At 37.4% G+C, this 27210-nt stretch overlaps 1 protein-coding gene across 2 annotated transcripts; it reads left to right on the top strand.

The window, feature by feature from the left end:
* Positions 1-51: 51 nt before the first annotated feature.
* Positions 52-25624, top strand: LOC105939248 (DDB1- and CUL4-associated factor 1). 2 transcript variants are annotated; one of them, XM_021307957.2, is made up of 30 exons: positions 52-262; positions 2350-2534; positions 2627-2703; positions 2854-2927; positions 3106-3219; positions 3824-3961; positions 4568-5107; positions 6336-6437; positions 7935-8093; positions 8299-8478; positions 9950-10059; positions 10275-10374; positions 11043-11212; positions 11380-11504; positions 11602-11678; positions 11992-12156; positions 12276-12431; positions 13325-13963; positions 15011-15288; positions 15375-15573; positions 16567-16649; positions 16748-16832; positions 17057-17290; positions 18576-18669; positions 18764-18868; positions 19172-19245; positions 19592-19681; positions 19898-20050; positions 21525-21624; positions 22703-25624. In XM_021307957.2, exons 2-30 carry the CDS (start codon positions 2356-2358, stop codon positions 22762-22764), a joined length of 4662 nt encoding a protein of 1553 aa, XP_021163632.2. In that variant the 5' UTR covers positions 52-262; positions 2350-2355; the 3' UTR covers positions 22765-25624. The 2 variants fall into 2 exon arrangements, with proteins under 2 accessions (XP_021163632.2, XP_012736790.2); XM_012881336.3 differs by lacking the exon at positions 52-262 and adding an exon at positions 463-634.
* Positions 25625-27210: the final 1586 nt, after the last annotated feature.

Genomic DNA, 27210 nt, shown 5'->3' with positions numbered 1-27210 from the left:
TTCCGCTTGGATCCTGGACTACAATCCCCATGAGAACATTCATCCGTTTTCGTCATCGAACGTCGCCCGGTTGTTTGGTGACGTATCGCACGTTCGCCGGGGGAGAAGTTTGAAAATAAACGTGAAACTTTTTTCTCACCTTAAACCTTGCCTTCATGGATTATTTTTTCGCACCTTTTTTTGCAAGTTGGATAGAAAATCAATAAAAGAACCGTTAACGAGTTAGACGAGCGACACGAAGCGGAGAAAGCGGAATTCTCAGGTAAGTAACACAAAAAAAAAATAACCCGATGTTGCGTTGCTAGCTAAAACTGTTACATGAGGCAACTGTCAACCTGCTGTTGGAGAGTTCGGGGTTGCTCACTTGAGGAGCTTATCTCTCCGTAACATGAACGGGAGATATTTATGCAGAAGAGGCGGTGGGTGTAGCTTAAAATTACTCTCGGTGAATGAGTTTGCTACCTGCCGCTGGAGCTCAGTAACCGAAGCAGCAACAAATAAGCCAGCTGTCCCGCAAGCAGACTGACCCACCTGTTGGGGCGGGTTTTAAACCCCCCCAGTTTGTTCTCACCTGCCACGACCTCTGACGGCCGCTGTAGGGATGAGGCCGCGACGATCCCCACGGCAGCGCGGGGTGAGTATTATTAAGGAGGCAACGTGAGCCCAAAGGCGAGGAGGAGATTTAAGGCAACAGAGACGTTTCTAGTTGGAATCCAGGTTCCAATAATTTCAGAGGGGGCTGAAATTCTACACAATCGGACAATAAAAACTATTATAAACAAACTTGATTTATTTTTGCTACCTGCTCCTTCCTCCCAATTCTTTATCTGTCTTTATTTGTTTAGAGACTGCCTTCTACTTTCTTATTTTTTTTTAAAGATTACAAACAAAACAAATGTGGATCTGATTGTGGAGTTTCTGATGCCGTTCAGCGTGTGTTTGTAAAATACATTACTGAACTCCTGGCACTGTTCTCTGCAGATAAATCTGAGATATATTATTAAAAAAAGAACCCCAGAAGAAGGTCTGGTCATGTACATTTCAGCCTGCTGGAGGTGCAGGCTGAAATGCAAATAAAAGTGAATTCACATTTCAGCATTTGATCAAATAAACGTGACGTTACACGCATTAAATAAATGAGTACATTTTGTTTTTCAATTGACGATTTCCATTTTCAGTTTTGTTTATGTTATTGATGCTGTGTGCGTTTTTTTTAGTTTGCGCTACCTTACAGTTCAAATTAAACAATCACACACACACACACACACAGAAGTAACACATTAGTTAATTGTTGAACTGTGACACTTTTGGACTAACGTGCTCCATGTTTACATTTAATTTGGATGCAATACATGCTGTGCTTCACCGCATTAACTTGTTTAAGTTAAACCTGTTAAGTTTAAGTCCGTCTTATCCGCTGTAAATAAATTCCAGTTGCTCCAAAATGTTGCTAAACAGAAATGGAGTGAAAAGAAATCCATTTGGTCCAAGTGGGCTGTTATTTTTAGCTCTGCTGCTTCATCTTTAGACCCTTTCGACGTGCTCCACCCTTTGTTTTGGATCGACGGGACTGAAGATGTATAAAGTCAAACTGTTTCCCACCCAAGCAGCTGCGCTAGTATCAGGAATCTTGATATAAAACATGATGTTTACTTTTTCTTATTTGCATAATGAGATATTTTCTGTGTTATACTTGTTTTTTTTTTACTTGTTTAGGACATTTGACATTCTGCTCTGTTTGCAGTTGTGATCAACTGAAATTGAGAATACGGTTATGTTGCTATTTTGATTTTGGTAGATTTTAAATTTGATCATTGTATATTTTCCACCTCCGTCATAAAGGTGGTTTGTTTATTTGGTTTGTTGAATCAGGACAACGTAGAGGGACATTAATCTCAGAGCTGATGTTTTCACAGGCTGAAAAAAACGGTCAAAGTTGTTCAAGGGAAAACTGGCTGACTTTTTTTTTTAATCACTTTTATTTTGCAGTGTTATAAACAAGAAGAGTGTGATTTGTGTAAACAATACATTTATTTTTTCCCCTAAATATGCCTAAGGCTAATTGGGTCAAATACTCACTAGTCATAGAAAACTTGAGACGTAAACATGAAACAATTTTCTCCTAAAACCTTCCGTCTCTCGCAAATGCTTGTGGACTGAGTTTTACATAATTGTCTCCCAGTGACTTCTGTACACCGGTTAGCAGGGGGCATCCATTTTTCACTGCAGAAATATATTAAAAGTAGACTTCTCTACCGTCACAAATGTTTTCCTCCAACCTGTCAACCCACTAAATGTTTCTTTGTCTCAGCTCTGCTGCTGTTTCATCCTTTCCCCTGTCTCCTCCAGGCTGCGATGTCCTCCCAAGACGAAGAGCTGTCGGCTGTCCTGTCTGCTGCATGGACAGCTGCCTTGTCCGCTGCCATGGCGGTGGCCATGAACGCGGACGCCAAAACTGATCTCACCAAACTGTTAGACGAGTGGGAAGAGACGCAGCAGGGTACCACAGAGGAACTGGTGTCCATCCTAACCAAGTCAGATCCTTTCCTTTTGTTTCTCTGAGGGCTTTCCGGGGACTGAACTGTATCTCATCTGTGTTTCGATTTTTACTTATTTTTTTTTACAGAATGTCTGAGCTGTTTGAACGGGAGACAGAAGAGTATTACAAAGCGGATCCTGATCCCTTCGATGATCGTCACCCAGGTGGATGCTCGTTCTTCTTTTTTTTTTTTTCTCTCTAAATGTTATTAAACCTTAAAACCATAGTCAGACACATGCATTTCTATTAAGTCCTTTTAATCTAATAAACTTTTGGCCTGCTGCTGACTTTTTGGCTTGTGTTTGATCTTTCAGGACGAGCTGACCCAAACTGTATGCTGGGACAGCTGCTGAAGATGCTTCTTTTAAATGACGACTTCACTAATGCGGTAACCATAATAGTTTGCATGTTTATGTGTGTGTATATATATATATTATTTATTAATGCGACATATCTATCAAGTTAGCACATTTCCATCATATTAGAATATTTACATTATAAGATAAATGCTCTGTTTCAGAGCTGTTATGTAAGGATATTTGAAAGTTTTTGCATGTGTCTTGCAGCTTTTGGACACTTATATCATGAGCAGTCGTGATGTTAGCCTCAACACGGCCGCATGTCGCCTGCTTCAGAACATCGTCCCAGGCCTGGATACGGCTGTCATCTTTGAAGAAAAGGTACTTTTTACATTTATGCTTATTAGGTCATAGACGGTGAAAGAAAAAGCTGATAATTCGTTTACCCATGACTCCATGGATTAAATGAGGATATTTTAACCTTCCCGTCTGCTCATTGTGCTCGTGTACTTGAGTCTTGCATTGCATTTAAGAATCCCTGTTTGTTGAAAAATGTATACAAACCGATGCTTTTTGTACAAGCCATGCACTGTTGAAACGTGTGTTGGCAGTTTGAGAGGAACCAAGTTGGCCCTAGAATTGGGACGGGGATCACTTTCTATTTTGTTTTACACACTATTAAAAAAAGCTGCTGTACTGTATCCCTACAAAGGTTAATATCAATGTTTTTAAAAACGATTTAATATCGATATTATGGCTGAAGTAAAGAGTAAAGGGGCTGAATACGCTGAAACTCTTTCCGTGTTTGTTTAAGGCAATACAGCCCAAAATGTTAAATGTTTTGGGCTAAAAGCTACCACACTGTGGTGGGAAAACAAACCCTTGCCACACCATCTCCACTGTGAAACATGGTTGTGACAGCACCATGCTGCAGTGATACTTTTCTTCAGGAACAAACGACTGTTTTGTGCTGTGTGGGTTACAGGAGGGCCTGGTTGGGAAGCTGTTCAGCTGGGCCCGTGAAGCTGAGCGGCCGCTGTGCGTCTACGCCACCGGCCTGCTGGCCAGAGCCATGAGCCACCAGGAAGTGGCGACTCGGCACAAGGAGGACAACGCTCAGCTGGTGGGTTTCACGCACATCATCAGTGGGGGTGGCAGCTCAGGAAACAACCCCAAACCGTGTTTAGAGACTCAGTTAAAATTCGGGACTCTAGAAAAATTAGTTTCTCCTTCACATTGCAAAAAAGGAACACAAAGTATGTAAAATTTCTTGAAATTAGTTTATTTGTCCTTGATTTGAGCAGATGAATAACATTATCTACCAATGGAATGAGTATTTTTACCACTAAAATAAAACAAATGGATACACTGCACTTGAAATAAGATGTTAATGAGTTGCTCCTATTTTAAGTGCAAATAATCTTATTCCACTTGCAGATCATCTTATTTACTTTTTGTTCCCTTTTTGCAGTGCTGCCTTTAAAAGGGGACAGACAGAAAACATTAAATGTTTAGTCATGGCTGTAAGGATGGCATCCTCTTTGGAAACTGTTAAACAATAATCGCTTAAAATGTGTTACCTAGTTTTCAGAAAGCTGAACCTCCCACCTCTAAAAAAAAAAAAAAAGAAGAAGAAGAAGAAGAAAAGAAAAAAGATTTATTTTTCATTAGCAGTTTGTCTGGTTAAATAAAAGTTTTGTATTGCAATAATTTCACTTTGCTCATCCAGGTATCCATGATGATTAAACGTCTACACGAGCTGCAATCCGCCGAGCCTACTGCCCAGAATCTACCTCGAGACGCTCAGGATGAAGCTGCTCAGACCTCAGGTGTGACAGAAAAACTGCAAATCCAGACACAAGAGGAAGAGGAAGAGGCCTCTGAAGAGAAGGGGAGGAGGGAAGAAAATGGAAAAAGCAGCAGGTCAATGTCAGAGGCCAACTCTTTTGCCCAGAGAAGCAGCGGTGGTAGCAGCACCTCCACTCTCCTTCTTCCAAGCTCTCCAACTTCCATGGAGAAGGAAGACACTCAGGGAGGAGAGGAAGGAGGAGGAGGAAGAGGAGGGAAGAAACTGGTTGGAAAGGAGAACGAGAGGACCGAGGAGGAGGCAGAGATGGCTGGGACCAGCAAGCTGGCAGGCAACAGCTCCTCCTGGTCTGAGATGAGCTCCATCCTGATCGGCTCCGACTACCGACTGTCCCCGCTGAGCCCAGCCATGGAGCAGAGGCTCATCCTGCAGTACCTGACTCCCCTCGGAGATTACAAGGAGGTAGGAGTGCTAACGGCTAGATGAGATAAGAGATTGAGGAGGAAAACATGTGAGGAATGTAGACTTGGGAATGAAAATGTTAAAATCAAACTGTTTTACATGATGATACTCCACTAACAAGCAGCTGAGATGATACTTTGATTATTTTGCCAGAGGCAAATGTTATGTTACCAGAGGCGAATGCATGAGAGCCACTGATGGAAGCTTAACACAAATTTGTAGACTTCACACACAACGTGCAAAAAGCATTTCTCCCTGTTGAACTTTCTCACATATTCTCACATTACAGCCACAAATCTTAATGGATGTCATTGGGATGGTATGCGATAGAGCAACACAAAGTAGCAGCTTATTAAGAAAAGGATACGGTACATGGTTTTCTGTCTCCTTTATTTTGACAAAAAAATGTAAGTAAAAGAGTCCAGCGATGTGTAATTTACTCTCATCATAAGTCCAGACCAGGGAACGGTCCAGACAGGCCGGGGATGAGGTTGGGCTGACAATGAGAGCCTTTTTAGGTTTCTAAAAGAATAGCCCGTATTTATACTTGTTATGATTGAACTCGGCTTGGTTTAATTTTTTTTTTGTAAGTTTAGATGTTTCATTCTTCTTGAAAGTCCTGATTGATGTTGCCTTGAGTACTTTAATACTTTTAAAATACGTATTTTTTTCTGGGTCTGCTGATCGACTAAAAATGTCCAAGACGTGGCTTTCAACTAAACTGTCACTGATCAAGGAGGGCATTAATCAAACCTGCAGCCTAGAGTCCCATGTTGACTCTGGAGGAGCTGCAGAGATCCACAAAGCTGCCATTTTTTAGAAAAGTGGGGGAACAAAGCCGTTGTTGATCTGAAAGCCCAATCTGCCTGATCATTTGCTGATTTGCAAAGATTAAGCAAAAAAAGTGCAACATTTTGTTTTAATTTATCCCCCCCCCAAGAATCTCAATAAAATACGTTGAAGTTTGTGGTCACAGCCTGATTAAAGCCTGAGTTGGATGGATATTTTTGCAAGGAAGTGTGACTCACAGTGTAGAAACTCAAAGCTATACTGTAGAAAGCTCTTTGTGCGTTCTTATATAAAGTTTTAGAACCGTCCTTTAAAATAATTGTAACTCTGCATACTTAATGTAGCCTCAGACCTTATTTTGGTATTTTTTTTTTCTTTTTAGCCAATTAAGTTTGTGAAGCGTGTCTGTAATCGAAAACAATCATTTTCCTCTCTGCAGCTGCTGGCAGTCTTTATGAAAATGGACATCCGGTCGCTGATGATGAACTACATCGACCTCAGGAAGACCAAAAATGTGCAGCTTACCTTCGATGCTCTGCTGGTAAGATTATTATTATATTATTATTATTATTATTAGTTAATTATTATTATTAAATGAAACAACAAAGATGTAGAAAATGTTTTTTCTTATAAATCCAACAGTCTATTAGGTATTGTTGTCATTAGTGTCAGTGTTATTATCCACTATCCCCAGTATATATATCTGTCTATTACTGTCTTTATTTAGATGTTTATTTAAAAGAAAATCCCAGAAAGGTGTTTGTTGAATGTAGTTTTTTTTTTTAAAACAAAATGCCAAAGCCCAGCCTTAATGCAGCTTCTTTTTTAAACATAAATGTGGATAATTTTCAATTCAATTCAACTTTATTTATATAGCGCCAATTCATGAAACACGTCATCTCAAGACACATTACAAAGTCAAATTCAATCAGATTCTAAGATGAAAGAAAACTAAGAAGTGTTTGCATGGCATCGTCAAAGAATGCAGTAAAATCGCTGCCATCCCTCTTGACTGTATTAGTCACCTCTATATTATTACATCATTAAAGATTATTACATCTTTAAACAAAGCTAATGTCGTTTTATCCGATCCCGGCCATCCTCTTCACGCTGAGTCTGAACTTCTGCAATCAAGCCAGAGATTAAGAACGCAGCGCTGCAGAACCGATAGGCTGAGGAAATTCTGTCAGACTGATAAAGTCCAGCATGTGGGGATTGTTGTTGATGAGGTTGTTGTCTGTTTTTTTTTTCTGTGTGTAACTGGTGGCTGTATACCAAATTTCCTTTCTGGGTCAATAAAGGTTAACTGATAGTGACTAAAATATATATTAAGCCATCAGCCTCCTCCACCCTAAAAAGGGCTTCTGTGTTTACAAGATAATTTCTTCTGTGGGTGGAGCGCTGCTGCTGCTCAGTCTTTCACCAATTATAATATAACACCAAAGATGTTATATTATAATCTGGAAATATTATAATATAACATTTTATTTGAAGGAGTTTTTTCTTTCTTTTTTAATTTTTCTTTTTGGATAGATCAACAATTTACTTATAGTTTAGGATAATAAAAAACTCAGAGAAGCCATGCCTCGCTGATATTTCTTTTTTTTTTTACTGAAAATATAATTTTCAAAATGAAGGCAAAATAATCTGCTATGTTGTAATAAATTGTAAAATTTCTAAAACTTTTTTGGTTGCCTGACAACCCATGACCTTCTAACATGAACAAAAAGACACAAAAAGCTGATTTAGTTTTGTTTGATTTTTGTATTCCTTTTAAAATATTTTTAGCTTTCCCGTTGTACTTTTTTTTTTTTTAAACAAAACAAAGTAGAAAATAGAAATTATACTGCAGGAATCAACCTGCGGTATAATCACTTTTTAATAAACTTATTTTAGTTGATCATAATAACCTCCAGGTTACCTCCATACTGTTCTATTTAAAAGTTAATCTTCATATGGATTTCCGTAGTTACTAAATGATCTGTAGTTTGTAAGGTAGTGAATAATTGTTCTGTTTTATTCCCGCTTCTCTCTTCAGTGTCTCGCCTCACTGCTCCTTCATAAGAAGTTTGCGTCTGAGTTCATCGCTCAGGGAGGAGTGCAGAAAGTCCTGGAGATCCCGAGGCCTTCCATGGCAGCAACAGGAGTTTCTCTCTGCCTCTACTACCTGGCGTACAATCAGGATGCAATGGAGAGGGTACGGTGAACACGAACACAACCTATTTTTTTCATGAAGATCCTTAATAATTCAGATTTTTAAAGATTCAAGGCAGCCTTGATAATTTGGTTAGACTTGATTTGATGTGATTTACGGTTCCCGTTGGGAGAACGGCCGACTGTAAACCATGTTTTTCCTGTTGCTGCCATCTTACCGCCCCGTTCTTCTGTCCGTTCTCTCGTAGGTGTGCATGTTCACGGACGGTGTGCTGTCAGACATGGTGTCCTACGCTCTGTGGTTGCTGGAGTCGTCCCACGCTTCAGGCATCTGTCACGCCACCATGTTCTTCTCTGTCTCTTTTTCATTCAGGGTGGTGTTGCAGCTCTTTGACCAGCTGGACGGTCTGCGCAGGCTGGTCAATCTGGTTAGTGCTAAGTTGTACACATGCTATTACTCTGCTGGTGCAGTGGTTTCTATTTTACTTGGGCAAGATGAAATTGTACACTGCAAAAACGGATCTAAAAATAAGTAAAATGTTCTTAAAGTTAGTGTATTTGTCCTTGATTTGACTAGGTAAATAAGATTATCTGCCAATGGAATGAGTATTTTGATCCCTAAAATAAGATAATTAGATATCATGCACTTGAAATAAGATGATGGAGATGGATTGTTCCTATTTTAAGTGCAAAAATCTTATTCCTATGGCAAATCATCTTATGTACCTGTTCAAATCAAGGACCAATACACTAATTTTAAGAACATTTTACTTATTTTTAGTTCCGTTTCTGCAGTGTATACAATGGCAACAGAAAAGTAATTAAAGCTGTATTATTATGGTGAATATATGCTTGGCACAATGATAATGTGAGGATGTTTTTCTTTTATACCTTTTGTCACGCAATGGTTATAATCAGATCAGTCTTAAATAACACAATAACTTTTGAGGTGAAGCCATTGAAAACATCCCAAAAACATCCATAGATTTATTTTTATATATTTTTTTTTATGACATATAGTTCAATAATGACCATGTAGGAATCTTTATGCCCTTTAAACTCCTTTTCTTTGCCAAACTAGATTAAAGATGGATAGATTAGTTTCTTTTGTCAGTCTCACTGTTTGTGACCATTTCTGAACCATTAATATATTGTCTTTATGGAAGATAATATAATAAAAATCAGACTTTTTTTAGGCACAGAATTTTTATCCCGTGCAATTATGTATGTGGTTTTCCTTCGGTTCTCTTTGATCGTGGCACACCAGGGTGTTGGGCAGAGGGGAGACTCTTAGCAGTCAGTGTGTTCATGAAGATGAATGAGGATGTTTCTCTGCTAAACCGTGATTATTACAAAACACCAGGTAATAATTAACAGCCATTATAGTTTTATTTTACCTGTCAGCAGAGACTCTTGTTTGGACCTGGAGGAAGTTTTGTAATAATCTCCGCTCATCTTCATTAAGCAACCGACCAGCTAACTAATAAAAGATTCACCTCTGCTAATAACCGCTTGACTCGTTCTAGTGCTAATTGCTTTGGGTTGTGTCACCAGAAGGTCAACACATTTGTTTCTGCAGGGGAATTCCTGCTGGTGAAACTCATGTTGGCAAATTTATAGTAAAAAAAAAAAATCACTTTCATAATTTCACAGGATAAAAATTCTGTTATAAATTCAATGTCTAAAAAAAGTCAGATTCTAATGAGACTACATTTCTTCCATATATCTTTTTTTTAACAATTCCCCTGAAATTAATGAAAGGTTTTCCAGAAAGGATATTTGAAAACACAAAATTAGTGCAAACCTTGGCTTTGTTAGGTGCTTTGTTTAATTATAACTATAATTGAACAAATTATAATTATATCTAATATACTATTTTTGCTCACTCTCTCCCTGTAGATCAGTACTTTGGAGATCCTTAACACAGAGAACGAGGCTTCGACAATGAGCGACGACCACGTGTTCTCCAGCAGACAGACCGCCAAGCACACCTGCATGGCGCTGCGCAGGTATGAGATGCTGAATTCACGGACATACAGCTCCGCTTATTGAGAAGTCACGAATTACGTCTCAATATTTCAGCGTCAAACCTTAATTTTTGCTATTTTCAGTTCTTAGTTAGTTTTGACTTGACGTGACATAAATTGTTTGATTGCAGCAGTGTACTGAAGGAAAAAGTGTCCCATGAATCAAACGTTATTGTATCATTAATTTGTTTATCAAGGTACTTTGAGGCTCACCTGGCCGTGAAGACCGAACAGGTGAAACAGTCTTTGCATAGTTCAGAAAGCGGTACCATCATTCCCCAGCAGCAGTTTTACAAGGTATGGATTCACTTTCTTTTACCATTCTTTGCTCAGACTGCAAAGCTAATGCAGACAAAACTATTCCTGTATCATAGCACCTCCGAGGGTGGCTCGGGAGAAACTATTCTAGGTTCCTGTTTTTCTTTTATTTCAATAGAATAGAAAATAAAACTGATTTTTTTCTTTAAATGCACATGTTTATGTTTGTTCTCAGTGAGCTTAATATATCTTTAGATGGTACTCCCTATAAAAAGTTGGAGAACCCATGATCAGAATATTGTTATGAGCCAGAATGACTCATGGATTTATATCCAATTTATAATGTCAGTCAAAAGTAAAAAAACATTTTCAATCCAACTAAATTTGAGATACTTGCTCAATTAATATAAGAAAAACTGACATAACCCCAAAGAATCGGCGATGTAATTCCAGCAGCAGGTGTATATACAAGACAAATACATGCAACAATTAAAGTGCATTATTTGTTTAAAAAAGAAAACCATGTATCATTTTCCTTCCACTTCACAATTATGCATTACTTCTTGTCATCTATCACAATCTGAATGAAATATACTGCAGTTTGTGGTTGTTAAATGATAAAAAGTGAAAAGCTGTAACTGTATGATACTTAACCAAGACACTATATTGTCCTACATGTATTTATATATATTATTCCCTGTTTCCAGGCCTATACGTACACAAGAGAGCAAATAATTGAGATGATGGAGTTTCTTATCGAGTGTGGACCTCCTCAGCTCCAATGGGAGCCCGTTGAAGTTTTCTACAAGTTGTCCTGTGTTCCTTTAATGCTGCAGCTCATCTCTGCAGCCTGCGACTGGACGACCTACTACGGCAGGTAAGGCGATAATATGAGCCGAGATGAGTTTTAAGAAAGTTTCACAATGAAATTCAAGAATGTTTTAATCCTTTTGTTTAAATTCTGACATATAGCAGCAGCAGTAAAAGAAATAACTGTTCAGTACTTAACTTTTCTTCATCTCATGGTGGGTTTTCTCTCTCCAGGAGCGAGACGGTTCGCTATGCTTTGGACATTGTGGCGATCCTGACAGTTGTTCCTAAAGTCCAGCTGCTGCTGGCTGATACTGTGGACGTCATTGATGAAAACAGGTCCCTGGTTCCCACTGTAGGTCAGTAAAACTTTTCTGTCTTTACTCTGATTTTTTGGAAATTTCCATCCAGGATTTTTTTTTTACGCGTCTCTGTTTATCACGTTTTTTTCTGCAGGTATGAGCATCATTCTGGGTGTTGCTGAAGGTGAAGTGTTTCCTAATGATGCAGAGATCCAGAAGTCTGCTTTGCAGGTGAGCTAATGCTTTGACTCTGAGATTTCTATATTTGTTCACTGTTTAAGAAAAAAATTATTAACATTAAAGCAAGACCTTGTTGGATTTTTCAAAGCTAATTAAGGATTTTTTTGCCTCTGTAAAATCCTAGTTCTGTCTAATCATTTTGTAGGGGGGTATATAAGAAAAAATATATTTAACTGCACATTTTTTGCCAGGTTAAATAATTGGGTAAATCAATGATCATCAGTTTCTGAAGCTGTGTTAATTCTTTATTGTTGTTTTGTTAATGGCCGCCTCCATCTTTGTTCCTGTCCCCCGCTTACCTCAGGTGATAATAAACTGTGTCTGCGCTCCAGATCAGAGCCTGAACAGTGTCAGTGCTTTTGCTGTTGCCCCCCTCAGATACCCTTTGCACCCCCAGCCGCCCCCAGCCACCCACAACAGGGTGCTGGCCCACATGTGGAAAGTAGTGCAGAACAATAATGGCATAAAGGTAGGCATCAGAACACCTGTACTTGTTGTGATTACCTCTGTTACTTATTGATATAATGGAGAACTTTCCTTCCTGTCCCACCCAGAGTCATGTCGTCTTTTGCCTCTTCTACCCTGCAGATGCTTCTGTCTCTGCTGTCGGTGAAGGTTCCCATCACGGACGCAGACCTGATCCGCGCTCTGGCCTGTAAGGCTCTGGTCGGACTCTCTCGCAGCTCCGCCATCAAACAGATCATCAGCAAGTTGCCGCTTTTCACCAGCAGTCACATTCAGCAGGTGACGAAAAGATCTGCAATCCAAACTCCAGCAAAAACAAATCCTGTGGTTTAAAAACTTTAAAGAATCTTTGATAATTGGCACAAAAGGCTAAAGCTGCTCCTCAAAATCTTCTCAGCAGGTTTGCTGTTATTATAGTGCTGTGTGCATAAATTGGTTGTAACAAAGTGTAAATCATGTTGTAACCTCCTAAACAGAGAACAAGGAGATAGATTCCTTCAAAATAAGAAAAAACAACAACAGGAACCCATATATCTAAAAATGTGTTGTGTACATATTTTCTTATACCTCAACTGTGGACCTTATAGCGAAATCTGCATAACTCATAATGAATTGGTGATTAGATTAGATCTGATATTTCCCCCCATTAACATATGCATGGATATAATTTACTTTAATCATAGTCAGACTGAAAGAGAGTCCTCAAATGAATGTTTATCTTAATTTTACAGCCAATGTTCCCAGTTTTGATGTACCAGTGTTCTTCTCTAAGCTGCTGAAAAAGCATTAGTTGTGTTGTGAAATTGTCTAGATTCAATGCTAATTTGAAAAAAGAAATTATTTTAGAAATGGTTTGTTTTCTGGTTCCAGTTTTCTGTTTATTTTTTTTTATTTAGGGAAAGTTACAGATTTCTCTCACATGAAAAAACTAATTATTGACGACATTCCTCATCTCATTTTGTGATAAATGAATGTTGTATTTCTTTCACATTATCATTTCTAAAGAAGAATGACACATTTCTTCCTCAAACTACTGATTTGTTACCTAGAATAATAAAGGTTCAGCAGAAAATAAAATCCATGAATGATGGGAAAATATTACAGAAGAGAGCATAACTTCAGCTCCAGTTCTCAGACGAAATGTTTCATGCTTTTTGTTTTGTCCTCTGCAGCTCATGAAGGAGCCGGTGCTGCAGGACAAACGCAGCGAACACGTCCGCTTCTGTCGCTACGCCATCAAACTGACCGAGCGAGTGTCCGGCAAGCCCCTCATCATGGGCGCCGACGTGTCGCTGTCCCGCCTGCAGAAGGCCAACGTGGTTGCCCAGACTCGCATCAGCTTCTCTGAGAAGGAGCTCCTCGTTCTGATCAGGAACCACCTTGTAGCCAAAGGCCTCCACGACACAGCGAACACCCTGGTTAAAGAGGCAAATCTACCTGCAGCCTCTCTGTGTCCTAACGCCGTCTCCTCCTGCGTCACCCCTACCTCCTCCACTTTCAAACCTAGGACTTGTCGGTTATCCGGCGGCAGCGCGGCTCGTGTCGCCGCCCACCTCGGCAGCTCTCCCGTGTCCTCGGGTAATTCAGCCGCCGCCGGGCCCTCTGCTTCCCGTTCGCCTGCCATTCCTCACTTGTCGGGTTCCTGGGCGTCGGCCTCGGCTGTTCCGACCACCCCTCCTCATCCGTCGCCTCAGAGCTCGCATCCCATTGGCCGGATTTTGTTCTCTCGGGAGCGACCAGCAACCAGCTGCAACTCAGGGAAAAAGCTGCGTGCACTTAAACAGAAGTCTGACTCTGGCACTTTCATACAGGTCAGTCATCCCTTTATGCATGTAACACAAAGCTGAAATCCATAAAAAGTCCTTCAGTGTGGTAATAAAAGTTCAATGATTCTACGACTGTAATTCCAGATTTTTCTTTTAATTAATTTGTGAAACTTAAGTCAGACATTTGACAACTGAGTTGTCCATGTTCCTACAAAGCCGTCTATATGGTCTGATGAGAGAAAATGCTTTCTTTTCCTTCCTTCCTTCCTTCCTTCCTTCCTTCCTTCCTTCCTTCCTTCCTTCCTTCCTTCCTTCCTTCCTTACATCCTTCCATCCTTCCATCCTTCCTTCCCTTTCAATGTTATTAATTTATTTAAGAAAATAAACAAAAAGCCATTTTTAGCTCTGTGCATCAAAAATAATCAAGTTTCATTTCAACACTGTGGTAATACTATCACGGTTTGTGCCCGTCATGTTAAAGAGTTATAATTATGAGAATGACACAGCGAATCCTGCTTTATTCTTGAACTAAATCCTAAGAGGAAGTGAACAATGACAATACCTCAAAACCAGAAGGTGAATTGGCGAATGCTGAATTATTTGCAAACATTCATCTACTAAAATTGTCCTTTTTCTGTTCAGTTCAATAATCTATAATTCCTCCAAGATGGAGTGAACGTTTCATGAATTGTCACCTGAAATATTTAGTTGTCGCTATTTTTGCACAGATGTCCTAAACACCAATTTTATTTTTGCCGATTTATATTTTTGGGTTAATTTCTAATTATGTCATATATAGGTCATACATATTTTTACTAGTCGTAACATGTATTACTGATATTTATTTGTTGAATATAAAGGACATTTGTGATAAAGTCTGAGGCTTTATTGTTGTTTACATTGGTATAAGTAAAACATGCACTAATTAAAGCCTCGATCTCTTTAGCGATTGTCCTGAAGCAATGAAGCGTATACATTTCCTGACACTTTTCTTTTTAATTAGAAGGTTGGGTCCAAGTGAATATTTTGTTTTCTAATCAAATATGCTGACATCTGAGAGATACAATCTTGTCTCCTCTAACTTTTATTCAGACCCCAGCTATGAAAAAGCAGTTGGAGTCCCACCTGCCTTCTCTGCCGACCCTCGACAACATCATCACAGAGTACCTGAGGGAACAACACGCCCGCTGTCCTAATCCCGTCACCACCTGTCCACCTTTTTCCCTTTTCACCCCTCACTGCTGCCCAGAGTCCAAACAGAGGCGACAGGCGTCACCCAACTTCACCACCCGTCTGGGGAATAGGGTGCTGTATCCAAAATATGGAGGTGCGGGCAGAGGAAGTCTGGACAGACATCTGATATTCAGCAGGTGAGAAACGTCAGGCGTCTTTTATGAGCTCTGATGTAAAATTTTTATCCGTTTGACTCTGTTTCCCTTTGCTTTCCTGCTGTGAGGTTTCGACCCATGTCAGTTTTCCACGAAGGCGACGGAGGCGATAGCAGCTTCACCTGTTGTGCCTTTTCCGCCTGCGAGAACTTCCTGATGCTGGGAACCTTTTCTGGTCACGTCAAAGTTTACAACATCTCCTCTGGAGAGGAGGAGGCCAACTACACCTGCCACGGATCGGCCATCACTCACATCGAGCCGTCCCGGGTAGCGAGACAGAATTCACATCTCCAGTTTGATTAGTTTGATCAAATCCTTGTACAGTCTTGTACATAAGACTGACATTACACTGTCATAAACATAACGCCTGTTATGAACATAAATGACTCGTTATGAATGTTTAGGACTGTTGTCATTAATTGTCATTCGGTAAATTATGACACTATTAAAGCAAAGTTGACATTGTTTAAAATGTCTTTGTTATGACCTTAATTTAACAAAACCCCAAATCAAGCCCTTAATTTAACCTAATCCCAAATCAAGCCCTTAATTTAACCTAATCCCAAATCAAACCCTAAATTTAACCTAATCCCAAATCAAGCCCTTAATTTAACCTAATCCCAAATCAAGCCCTAAATTTAACCTAATCCCAAATCAAGCCCTTAATTTAACCTAATCCCAAATCAAGCCCTTAATTTAACCTAATCCCAAATCAAGCCCTTAATTTAACCTAATCCCAAATCAAGCCCTTAATTTAACCTAATCCCAAATCAAGCCCTTAATTTAACCTAATCCCAAATCAAGCCCTAAATTTAACCTAATCCCAAATCAAGCCCTAAATTTAACCTAATCCCAAATCAAGCCCTTAATTTAACCTAATCCCAAATCAAGCCCTAAATTTAACCTAATCCCAAATCAAGCCCTAAATTTAACCTAATCCCAAATCAAGCCCTAAATTTAACCTAATCCCAAGTCAAGCCCTAAACTTAACCTTGTCTCTGTTAATGTCAAGTTGTCATAACAAAGACATTTTAAACAATGTCATAATTTACCGAATGACAATGACAACAGTCCTAAACATTCATAAAGAGTCATTTATGTTCATAACAGGTGTTATGTCATGTTTATGACAGTGTAATGTCAGTCTTATGTACACCCCTTCAAATAAAGTGTTACCCAGTCTTATTTGTTGCATCTATTTTCCTGAACATTTTGTGTGATTTAAAAGGATGAATATTTTTTTTTTTGTCCTTTTTCTAGGATGGTAACTTGGTTCTTACCTCTGGTTCCTGGAGCGTCCCGCTGTCAGCTCTGTGGAGTATGAACAGTGTCTTCAGCATGAAGTAAAAACTGTTCCACATCGTAGTTTTACTTTTACTCAACACTAATAAGACAATAGATGATGTATTGTTGAATAATCGCATGTGTCATTTGCCCCCAGGAACTCCTTTGGAGACGATAACTATGTGGAGTTCAGCAAACTCTCTCAAGACAGAGTAATTGGCACTAAGGACCAAATTGCACATGTACGTAAGACAAATGACTCAGCGTTGCTTCTCATTATCATGTTGTTACACATTTTTTAACTTGTCTCATTTTCTATTATGTTTTTAATAGTCATTCTTGATTTTTTTTTATTGGTTTGGGTGTCAGATAACTGAAATAGGACACATTATTTTATGGTTATGTAATGAGTTCAGGCTACACAAAACTACATCAACCTTCATGAATCAATTCCTCTCTGTTCTAGATCTACGACATCCAGACGGGCCAGAAGGTCTTGACCCTGAACGACCCCGCATTGGCCAATAAATACAAGAGGAATTGTGCCACCTTCAACCCCACTGATGTCCTGGTGCTAAACGATGGGGTTCTGTGGGATGTGCGGCTGTCACGGGCCATCCACAAGTTCGACAAGTTCAACATGAACCTCAGTGGGGTTTTCCATCCAAACAGCCTGGAGGTCATCATAAACACAGAGATTGTATCCTTTCTGAATATGTATAAGAACTTAAGCTTCAGTTTCTCAGCTGCTGTGTTTTAGAGCTATAATATTCAAACTTGCAGCTTTGCAAATATTTTCCTTATGTGAACATAGAAAACATATTAACCAGACTGTTGTTGCTAAGAGATGTTCCTTAAAGGTGCATTACACAAGTTTTGAAGTTAAATATTATTTATTTTCTTTCTCATACATGTCCTTACTATTGCCCGATGTGTAAAATTTGTTATCTTCTATTTACCACAGTTACTCCTATAGGGTCTATTAGCTGAGAGAGTGATTTGAGCCAAATTCTCTTGGTGTGACGCACTGCCTGCTCTTGTTCACCTGGTTGCTTTGTTTTCAATCTACGCCGCCATTGAAGCAGCAAGAGTGAGAGAACATGGGCAACTGTTTTAGAATATGCATCTCAGACTCCATCTCAGACTCCACACAATAGTAAAAATAACATACAAATGTCTGGTGCGACGAAAAGGGGAAAGTTGAAGCGTGATTGCTGTTTAATTGAGTTGATGCTCTTGGTTCCTCACAGTGAGACTAACTTCCTTATTAAACTATTGCACAGGATAGTCTGCTAGTGTTTTCATTTTGCCTTTAGTGTTTATATCTTACCTGCTCCTTTATGGAAAAAAAAGTAAATTGAGATACCTGAGTGAGCCGCATGAACGGCATGGATTGGTTTTGTTATTGACAGCGACCCGAACCTTCTTCCATAACTCAGCGGTCCGGTCCGGGCCAGCAGGCCAGGGCACCATCTGGGCCACCGGGAAAACCCCCAGTGCTCCCAATGGCCAGTCTGTCTCTGTCTAACCCTATGTTTCTCCTCTAAAAAAAAATGACTACAGACTGATAATATAATAGACTATAATATGAAATATTTCCTTTCAAAATTAAATATTATTTCCATATAATATATAATGTCCGCCTCTGTCTAACCTCATGTTTCTCCCCTAAAAAAATTGACTATAGACTTAATATGAAATATTTCCTTTCAAAATTAAATATATTTTAATTTTGTTACCTGAGAAGACATTACAGGTCTAAAAAAAAGACCCGTGAAGTCGTAACGGCGGATGGTGTTTTTTTTTCTCCTCCTCCATGCACAGCATTGGTGTCATTTCAACTTGTCGCCAGAGGGGGCATACGTCAGCAGAAATTCTGGGGCTTGCGCAATGCACCTTTAAAACCATTTTATTCATGCTGAGATGAATGTTTGTAGTTGTCCTTGGGTTTTCCCATAGTTGTCAGCCTTGACTGGAGGTTTCAGTGGGACCTGAGGACCTTCCACCTGCTCCACACCGTTCCTGCTCTGGATCAGTGCAGGGTGGTCTTTAACAGCAATGGCACCATCATGTATGGAGGTATGGAGCTGGTTCTCTTATTTTCTGCTAAAAGCAATGCGTTTTGCTGCACAGTTTGCCACATGGTCACATTGATCTCTCTTCTCATGAACAGCGATGCTGCAAGCTGACGATGAGCACGACGTCATGGAGCAGCAGGTGACGAGTCCCTTCGGCTCGTCCTTCAGGACGTTTGATGCCACAGACTACAAGCCTATTGGTTGGTTGAACTTGCTGCTGTAATGACTCAAATCATTTTTCCACAAAAGGTTTACTCATTTTTATTGAGAGAAACAAATGCAAAAAGCCTTGTGGAGCATTTTGTGTCTTGATAACAATAGAAGTTGAAGCCTTTGAATCTTATGTTAAAAAATCTAATTATCAAGCCCCACATTTAAAAACCATATATTCTGATGTTTACATACTTTGGTGTGTTAGTGGTTTGCTGAATCTTAAATTTCACATCAGTCGTCTTTTGCTTCAGATAGTGATTATAATTTTCATTTTGTATGATTATAAACAGCCACAGTGGATGTAAAGAGGAACATCTTTGATCTGTGTACTGATACCAAGGACTACTACCTGGCTGTCATAGAGGTACGCCATATGACTTTGTGTTTTTTTTTTGTTTTTTTTTTTTACTTCATCTCATTAGTGTTTGTTTAGATTTCACGTTCAGGTTAGCAGTGACTTGGGGTATTTTGATGTTAAAGATAATAACAGTAAAGCACATCTGCAGCGTAGATGGTTTCAATTAGTAGCAAATCAAGTTAGGAGTAGAAAACATTTAAAAATGTATAGAAATATGTTATGTATATTGGTGATATTCTGCTTTCTGACTATTATCTTCAGAGTTTGAGTTTTTATTTATTATAGAGAGGAACATTAAGAATATATTTGCATGCACTTTTTAAAATGACATTTCTGCACGTCCCCTCTGTAGAACCAAGACACTATGAGCATGGACACTGTATGTCGTCTTTACGAGGTTGGACGACAGAAACTAGCAGAAGAAGGAGACGACGATGATCAGGTAAGATTTGTCACATTCAAAAAATAAGTAGTTTTTTTTTCTCTTTAGTGTTTCTTTATTATTATTTGTTTAAACTCAGTTTTATTTCTTGCCTGAATTCTTGTCTGTATTAAGGGTTTGGGTGATTTTTATGATCGGCATAAGACCAATCTGACCTCGACTGCTTGCATGTGGGATCTGGATGCTTTATCTTCATTGGATTCTGTGTTTTACCAGGATGAAGATCAGGAGGATGATGATTCCTCAGACACAGATGATGACGACGATGACGACGATGAGGACATAGATACAGATGCCCTCATTGACGAACTAGTAAACGATGAAGACCAGGAGAACCAGGAGCAAGCTGACACACCTGCAGATGACGCGGTATCTGATTATTTCTTATAATCATATATGCTGATTATTTTTGTCTTGATAAACATGTTAAAGACGGACAGATATATCCTAAGAGATGTGTAAGAGGCTGTTTAAAAATATATTGTTTTAATTTCAGTAATGTGAATGCATATTATTATACTATTATTACGACTGCTTTTTTAAAATGGACATAATTGTCAATTTTTTTCAGTAGCTCCACCTTTTTCCAGTAGCATATTTGACTCATGAACATTTTTCCATCGTATAAAAAGGCAACATGTATTAAATAACATACAAATGTATTGATAAGATTTAAACACCGGTGTTTCAGCATCTTGCAGAAAGGTTGATTTGTCCAAAATCTGAGAAAACTCATCCATGATCAGAGAAAATGAAAACAGAAAAAAATTACATAGTAATGAAGGAAAAACATGCAAAAAAAAACACAAACAGAAAAATAATTATGGATGCTCCTCACTGTTCCTATTTAGGGTCTCCAAGCATTTGATTGAGCGTTCAATTAATGGTTTTGTCAAGGCAGTAGTTATATAAATAAATAAAATTACATCAGTTAAACAGGTAATTAATTATCACAATCTCACCTAAGCATTTTTTATCAAGTTATAAGTTAGAAAAATAACTGGAGAAATAAAACGGGGTTCTTTATAGTAACGTCAAACAAATATGTAAAATTGTTTTTGCTAAACTTTTTGTACTTATCGTATTTTTTTTAATAATGGCCTTAAAACTCGCCTTTTTAGGAATGTTTTTGAGAGCTTTTTTTTCATTTGCCTAATTTTAGTTTTCATTTTTTCTTATGGTCTTCTTTGTGTTTTTATTTTAGGTTTGCTTAAATATAAAGTGCATTACAAATGAAATGTATAATTATTATTTTTCAAGTCTCTGCTGTAAAAGACAAATTCAGTTGTTAGATTGATGAACCAAAATACAGGTTTGTTGAGATAATTGTTTTACGTCACCCTGACAAATATACACACTTTTTCTTAAGCTTTCAGGCTTCCAGGAAATTCCCATAGCAAAGTCTACAAGTGGAAACTTCCACACATGTCCTCTGATTAAATTAAATTATATTTTAAGGGGGATAACTTTCTTTAAAGTAAATCTAATCATTATACTACCAGCTGTTAAACAGAGTTGCTGCAAAAAAAATTATATCTTTAGCTTTTTCCATCCACTTATTATGCTATATGTTTTTGTAACCCCTCAATCTTTAACATATAATTTATATCATTAGAATATGAAAAACCTTTGTGATATTCTTTAGTTAAAGTATTGTACAGTCTCATCTGGTGGTGTCTTTCTATTGTGTTACTGGCCTGTTTAAATAAAACCTTATAGTTTAGTAACATAAGTGATTACTTCAGATAAACCCTTGGAAACATAGAACAGACTGTAGCAGAAATGTATTAATGAAATGTTAGAATTTAATATTTATGCAGTATGATGCTTTCTGAATTGTCAGATTGAGGCTCTTCTGGGCGGCAGCAGCGGTGAAGAGGAACACATCAGTGATGATGAATATGGATATCCAGAGCAAGATGGATCAAGCTTCAATATTTCATGTAAGTAATAGTGTTGATCTGCTTGTTAAATTTAATTGAATAGCAAATTTAATAGTTTTATTCGAGATTTTTATATTAAATTAAGTTCAGTTGAATAAATTAATCTCATTTGTAAATAAATTAAAGGTTATAAATGCCAGTTCTTCTGGTATGTAATACTTATTTAAAATTGTATTTTATTTACAGCGTGTGTAATTGAGATTTGAGATTTGGAGATTTTAATTCAGGCACTATTTAATAATAATTTTTATAATTCAATTCTATTAAACATATGGAGTCAATATATAAATGTCTCAAGACACTTTGCAAAACAAACCAGTTGATAATCAGCATTATATAGTCAGTTCAACTACACATTTATTCTCCTATACTATTATTTGGACATTTTTAGTTATGCCAACTATATTTCTTCAAATTGGAAAGTTTTTGGCTTCAGCTGTTTAATCTTTGTTGATGATATTTTCAAAGTTGATGATATTAAATAAAGTCATATTGAATAAGTTACAACATGATCGAAAAGTTTATTTATTTTTAGTAACTCAATTCACTGATCTAAACTCAAAATATTGATTAATTACGCCCAGACTAATGTTTTTAAGGCCTTATTTCTGATAATTATGATGATATTCCGCTTAAAGCTAATGAAAATACTAAATTTAAATTTGGAAAATTACATAAGAACAATAAAAAAAATTACTCAATGTATGTCTGTAAAGACAAGCATGTTTAATACCTGCTTAAATGTTGTTACTTTTAAAAGGTAGGTTTAATCTGGCAGACGAGCTTGTTTGAAACGTGTAATGTAATTAATTTAATGTGATTTTATATTGTGGCAAAAAGCCAATCTAACTTTTATTTTATTTTATTTTTTATGATTCCTGGTTTTCAGTTAACGTTTTAAAAGCTGTATTTTGATCATAGCACAATGTGACAACAGGTAAATAGGAAATGACTTGTGAGGAATGAAAATAATTTGTTCTCTATTGTTTCAAACCTTTTTTCAGCATCCTGGACATCATGGTTTTAAATGAATGTTATAGACATATGTTGCATGTTTTTTTGTGTTGTCATGTTGCAGGGTTGGGGGAAGAATCAGATGATGATGATGATGACGACGATGATGCCGACATGTTTGGATAAAGGCCTGTCATGGTTTTAACGATGTAAGAGAAGACGTTCCCCCTGCAGAACGTGTGAAATGACCCATAAATGGTACCAAAAACTCAAAGGTTCCATATATGTCCTGATGGGCCATACGTTTCCCCATTTCTGGTTCCTGTTTGTGTAATTTATAAAGGTTTGGAATATGAATGTTGCTTTTTTTTAGTCCTTTACATTAGCTGAGGAACCGGACAACAGCATCCTTTTCACCTCTAATTTCTACTACCAGGATATGCTGCAAGCCATGAGCTGACCCACCTATGAAAGAGTGAGGGGGGAAAAAATGCAATATTTGAGATAAATTACAAGAATTTCAGTTTTTTCTCAGAAAGTAAAGTTTTCTACTTTATTACTTCAGCATCGTTTTAATGTTTGGCAGCAGCTCAAAAGCAAAACCTTAATCAAAATTACAGTTTTGACCCACAGCATCTTCCACATTTTCCTAATTTATAAAAAAATTAACCTTTTTTATCCTGATGTAAACTAATGGAAATAAAAATCTTATGTTCATATAAAAGGCCCTTCTCTCAAAAATGAGCCTCACTTTTGTGTTTATGTTTCTGTATTCGAAAGTATTGGTTTATATCTTTACAAGATCATTTAAGACGTTATGTTCTCTGTCTATACAGGAAATGTTTTTGCACTGACCAAAAAGTCTGGAATTGGAACATGTATCAGAGAAGCTTAGGGTGGGATCATAAAGACTTGGAAGCAGCAGAATAAACTAAACACTTCAAGAGCAGTGGTCTGGGTACGATTAGGAAAAACGTTCAATAGACAGAGGAGGAGTATATCTGCTTAGATTTTAATGATTGCTTCACCTTCTGTGAAAAAATAAATCCATATCAGACTTGTAAGCCCAGCGAGGTATTTTACCTACTGTGAAATTGATTTAACAGCAATGAAGTCGAGCAATTAAGAAAATATATTTAGATTTTGGAGTGTTTACTTTATCGAAGTATCGGTTGGCTAGACAAAGATGTAGGTATTTTGTTGCTGCCACTTTTCTTCTAGTTATTTTATTATTATCATTATTATTATTAAGAAATGTCCCAAATGCCCAAATTCAACTCTTCTTTGGTGTTACAGATCCAGTGCGTGACCTTTTGGTGATCTAGTGGCTGAAAGGTGTAATTATTATTCCTCTTTTCTTAGCATAGAAATCACTAACATACCAAATATTGTCTCTAGGGTTTACATTTGTGATGTCCTCACAAGTAGGAAAGGACTTTCCTTAAGCTGCATGACCTATTTTCTCCACCAGATGTCAGTCCAGCCCACATTTAATTTGACTAAAGTATTTTCTGTCCCAGGATATTTCACGGTTTATTGTGTTAAAACACTTTCTAGTCTTAGTGTTTTATTTTGCTGTAGATTTTCCAAGGCTAGGCTTTGGTAATGTATTATTTCATATATATATATATATATATATATAATTTTTCATTTCTGTGTTGGATTTTACATTTAAGGACAAACATGCTGTTTTTATTTTTTTGTTTTTGCTTTTAGCTCTTGTGAACCTCAGGTAACTGGAAGCAATATGCAGATACAAGTGTAAGCACTGCTCAAGCTTGTTTGGTGTGTGTGTGTGTATATATTTCTTTTCTCAAAAATGTGAAAAATAAAATAATGTATGGATTGCATATATTATCGTGTCATAATATGCAGAAATCCCAGCCATCTCCAGCAGAAAATCTCTTTTGCTATTTATGAGCCAAACTTATTTAAAGGTTTTGTTGGTGGCTAAAGGAAATGATCAACTTGTAAAGACTGTTAGTCACAAAGAATGTTTCTATTATTCATTTGACACTAATTGTCAAATGATTGAAATGCTACCTTAAAAGAATTGACTTTAAAAACAATCTTACTGGCAGTTAACGTTTGGTATGAGAGTGGTTGACTTCACTTTGTGTTTTGTTTGTATTATACTACAACCTGTTTACCTCACTAAACAGTTTTCTTTTACATCAGTACATATACTCTTCTTAATTTTACTTTGGAAGGTAGAAAAGTGGTTATGATTACAAGTCTACAAGAGTGTCAGTCATTTAAAAGTATAAACCAGCAAAGGAATAACATATGATTAAATATGTGAAGAATTGAAACACTGTTTCAGTCACCGGTGGCGTTCAGCTCTGAAACAGTCAGAATGATGAATCTGAATTATTTGGCTTTTATTAATCTTTTTCATCATTATTATTTTATTAATTGGAGCATACTGTCTCGGATGCACAGTCACAGCTGGTGAATGGCAACCCTGGTTTTCTCTATACATAGTTTTTTAAGTCTGGTTTTTGACTTAATGAATGTATCATTTTCATCATCAATAACTTGAATTGACACTTTAAAATGTGGTTTTACAAGTCAAATACAATTATTACAGAGCCATTAGAATGAAACTTTCTGGTTTGGAACAAATATACTGTAAATAAGTTTGAAATGTTTGTCAAATTTATTCTGCTGTTCAGTCTTTGTAAATTAAAAACTCTCCTATGCAAGTTGTTGGTGTCATGATCCTGGCATGGGCTAAATTGCTGCCGCTAAAGTTGAGGTGTTGTTTATTTCTCCCCATTATAAATCCAACCTTTGTGGTACGTTTCCTATCTTACCAGACGATCGATGGCAAACGTTTTGACTTTATCAGCCGATGCGTCAGTCCTGAAAATGATAATCAAGCTGGGATAACTGTTTTGTGCTTTTTTATTTTTATTTTTATCAACTTTATTTGAAAGTGTTTGCTGGAATTATTGCTTTTTGATTTGATTTTTGAGTCATATGTCCGTAGAGATCCGTGTTGCTAAGTTTGAATAAACAGCGGACAACTTTCTACACAACTATATCCATTTTGTTCTGATTGACACCATTTTATTAGACATAGGAAAGAGAATCCTTATAGGGGTTCAAACTGTACTGTAGTACAGATGTAAAATAACATGACATTAAAACAACCATGGCATGTTTTTATTAGCAGTATAGTCAAAGTTTATTCCTGTAGATTTGAGTGGGGCAACTAATACAATCCCTACATTGAGACCAAGTTGACCCTTAATGTTTTTTAATCAACCTGTTGTCCATTTCATGTATTGAGTTTGGCAAGTGTAGCAATAAAAAATACTTTTTTTTCCCCCTCCGTATTTCCCTGATTACTAAGAGGGCCTTCATCGAGGCTTTTAATTCAGCTGGAAGCGTGGTTTACTCCATACGATGTTCCTGAGATCTTTAACGCATGCAATGCTCATTAACTGTTCTAATTAATCTATTTACACGCCTGTGAATACATGCCAAATAATGCCCTTTAAGGTAAATGATCTTAGTCTGCTAGTTTAGAATTCTGAAAGCTTTTGAAATAAATTCATTTTCTGGGGGGTTTCCTATTAAAGTATGCAAAATAATAACAGTCAATGTTGGCTGAAAACTTGTGAGGAACCATGAAAACCTTGACACAGGATAACAAGCGAGTTTTATTCTGACAGATGATCCACAGATCGAAAGGTAACTCATGCAGAATGTGCCGATGTCTGAGTATCTGTTTTGTTAGATATGTAGATGACATAACATGTCCTTATATCAGGTACCTTTTTAAATTGATCTTATGTGATATTTTTAGGAACTCTGGGTTTAGGACGGCAATTACTTGCAAGCCACAATCATCAATATTAAGAAAAGTAAATGCTTTAAACATGCCACCCTGTGTGATTATACAATGGTCTTCACTTTTTCAAAGGAATGACTGAAATACAAATATATAGATGACTTTGTATTTTTGGATGCACACCTTTATTTTGTTTGTTTTCAAAGATAATCCATCTTTGAGTGTTTGAGTAATTTAAGTGGTGTCCAAGCACTCGATGCAATGTTACAAGTGATTTTTTTCTACTGAATTAATCTCAATTCAGTAACAACTAAGTTTCCACATACAATAAACATGAAGTGAAAACCTGTTTTAATCCTTAGTCAAGGAGTGATGTTGAAGGAATCATGCAGCCCTTGCTGCATTCTAGTTAACAGCTGATTCCAACAACATAAAATAAGTGGCTGTTCATTTTTACTATTCACTTTTACTGTTCATATAGTTATATTGTATACTGTATACCAAATTCACCTACCTCATGTACATAACACCGTATATAACTCTTTATATACTGGAGAATGCTGTAATATATTTAATCCAGCATTCTCGTTCTCTGCACTCATCACACTGTGAACATGCATGTTTGTGTTTGTTTGTGCACCTGAGCATCCCTTCCATTACGGACATGTACATAATAACAATGAAACTATTATTTACTCCTGCATCCTTTGCACTCTGCTCATTGCACCATTGTCTCAGTTTGCCTGCTTAAAATGTGTTCATATGTGATTTCTATACTGCAGACTGTGTTTGAGTTTTATTACTGCAGTAATGTGCTATTGTACAAGTAAACG

This window comes from Fundulus heteroclitus, unplaced genomic scaffold, assembly GCF_011125445.2.
Source record: "Fundulus heteroclitus isolate FHET01 unplaced genomic scaffold, MU-UCD_Fhet_4.1 scaffold_90, whole genome shotgun sequence".
NCBI classification, from domain to species: Eukaryota; Metazoa; Chordata; class Actinopteri; order Cyprinodontiformes; family Fundulidae; genus Fundulus; species Fundulus heteroclitus.
This window is presented reverse-complemented; position numbering and strand designations above follow the sequence as displayed.

Bases quoted from the DNA above. Each gene is read 5' to 3' on its own strand.
- LOC105939248 (XM_012881336.3), top strand. From the start codon at position 602: ATGAGGCCGCGACGATCCCCACGGCAGCGCGGG. The intron at 5,108-6,335 runs GTAGGAGTGCTA...TCCTCTCTGCAG, and splicing joins CCCTCGGAGATTACAAGGAG to CTGCTGGCAGTCTTTATGAA. The intron at 10,060-10,274 runs GTATGAGATGCT...TTGTTTATCAAG, and splicing joins ACCTGCATGGCGCTGCGCAG to GTACTTTGAGGCTCACCTGG.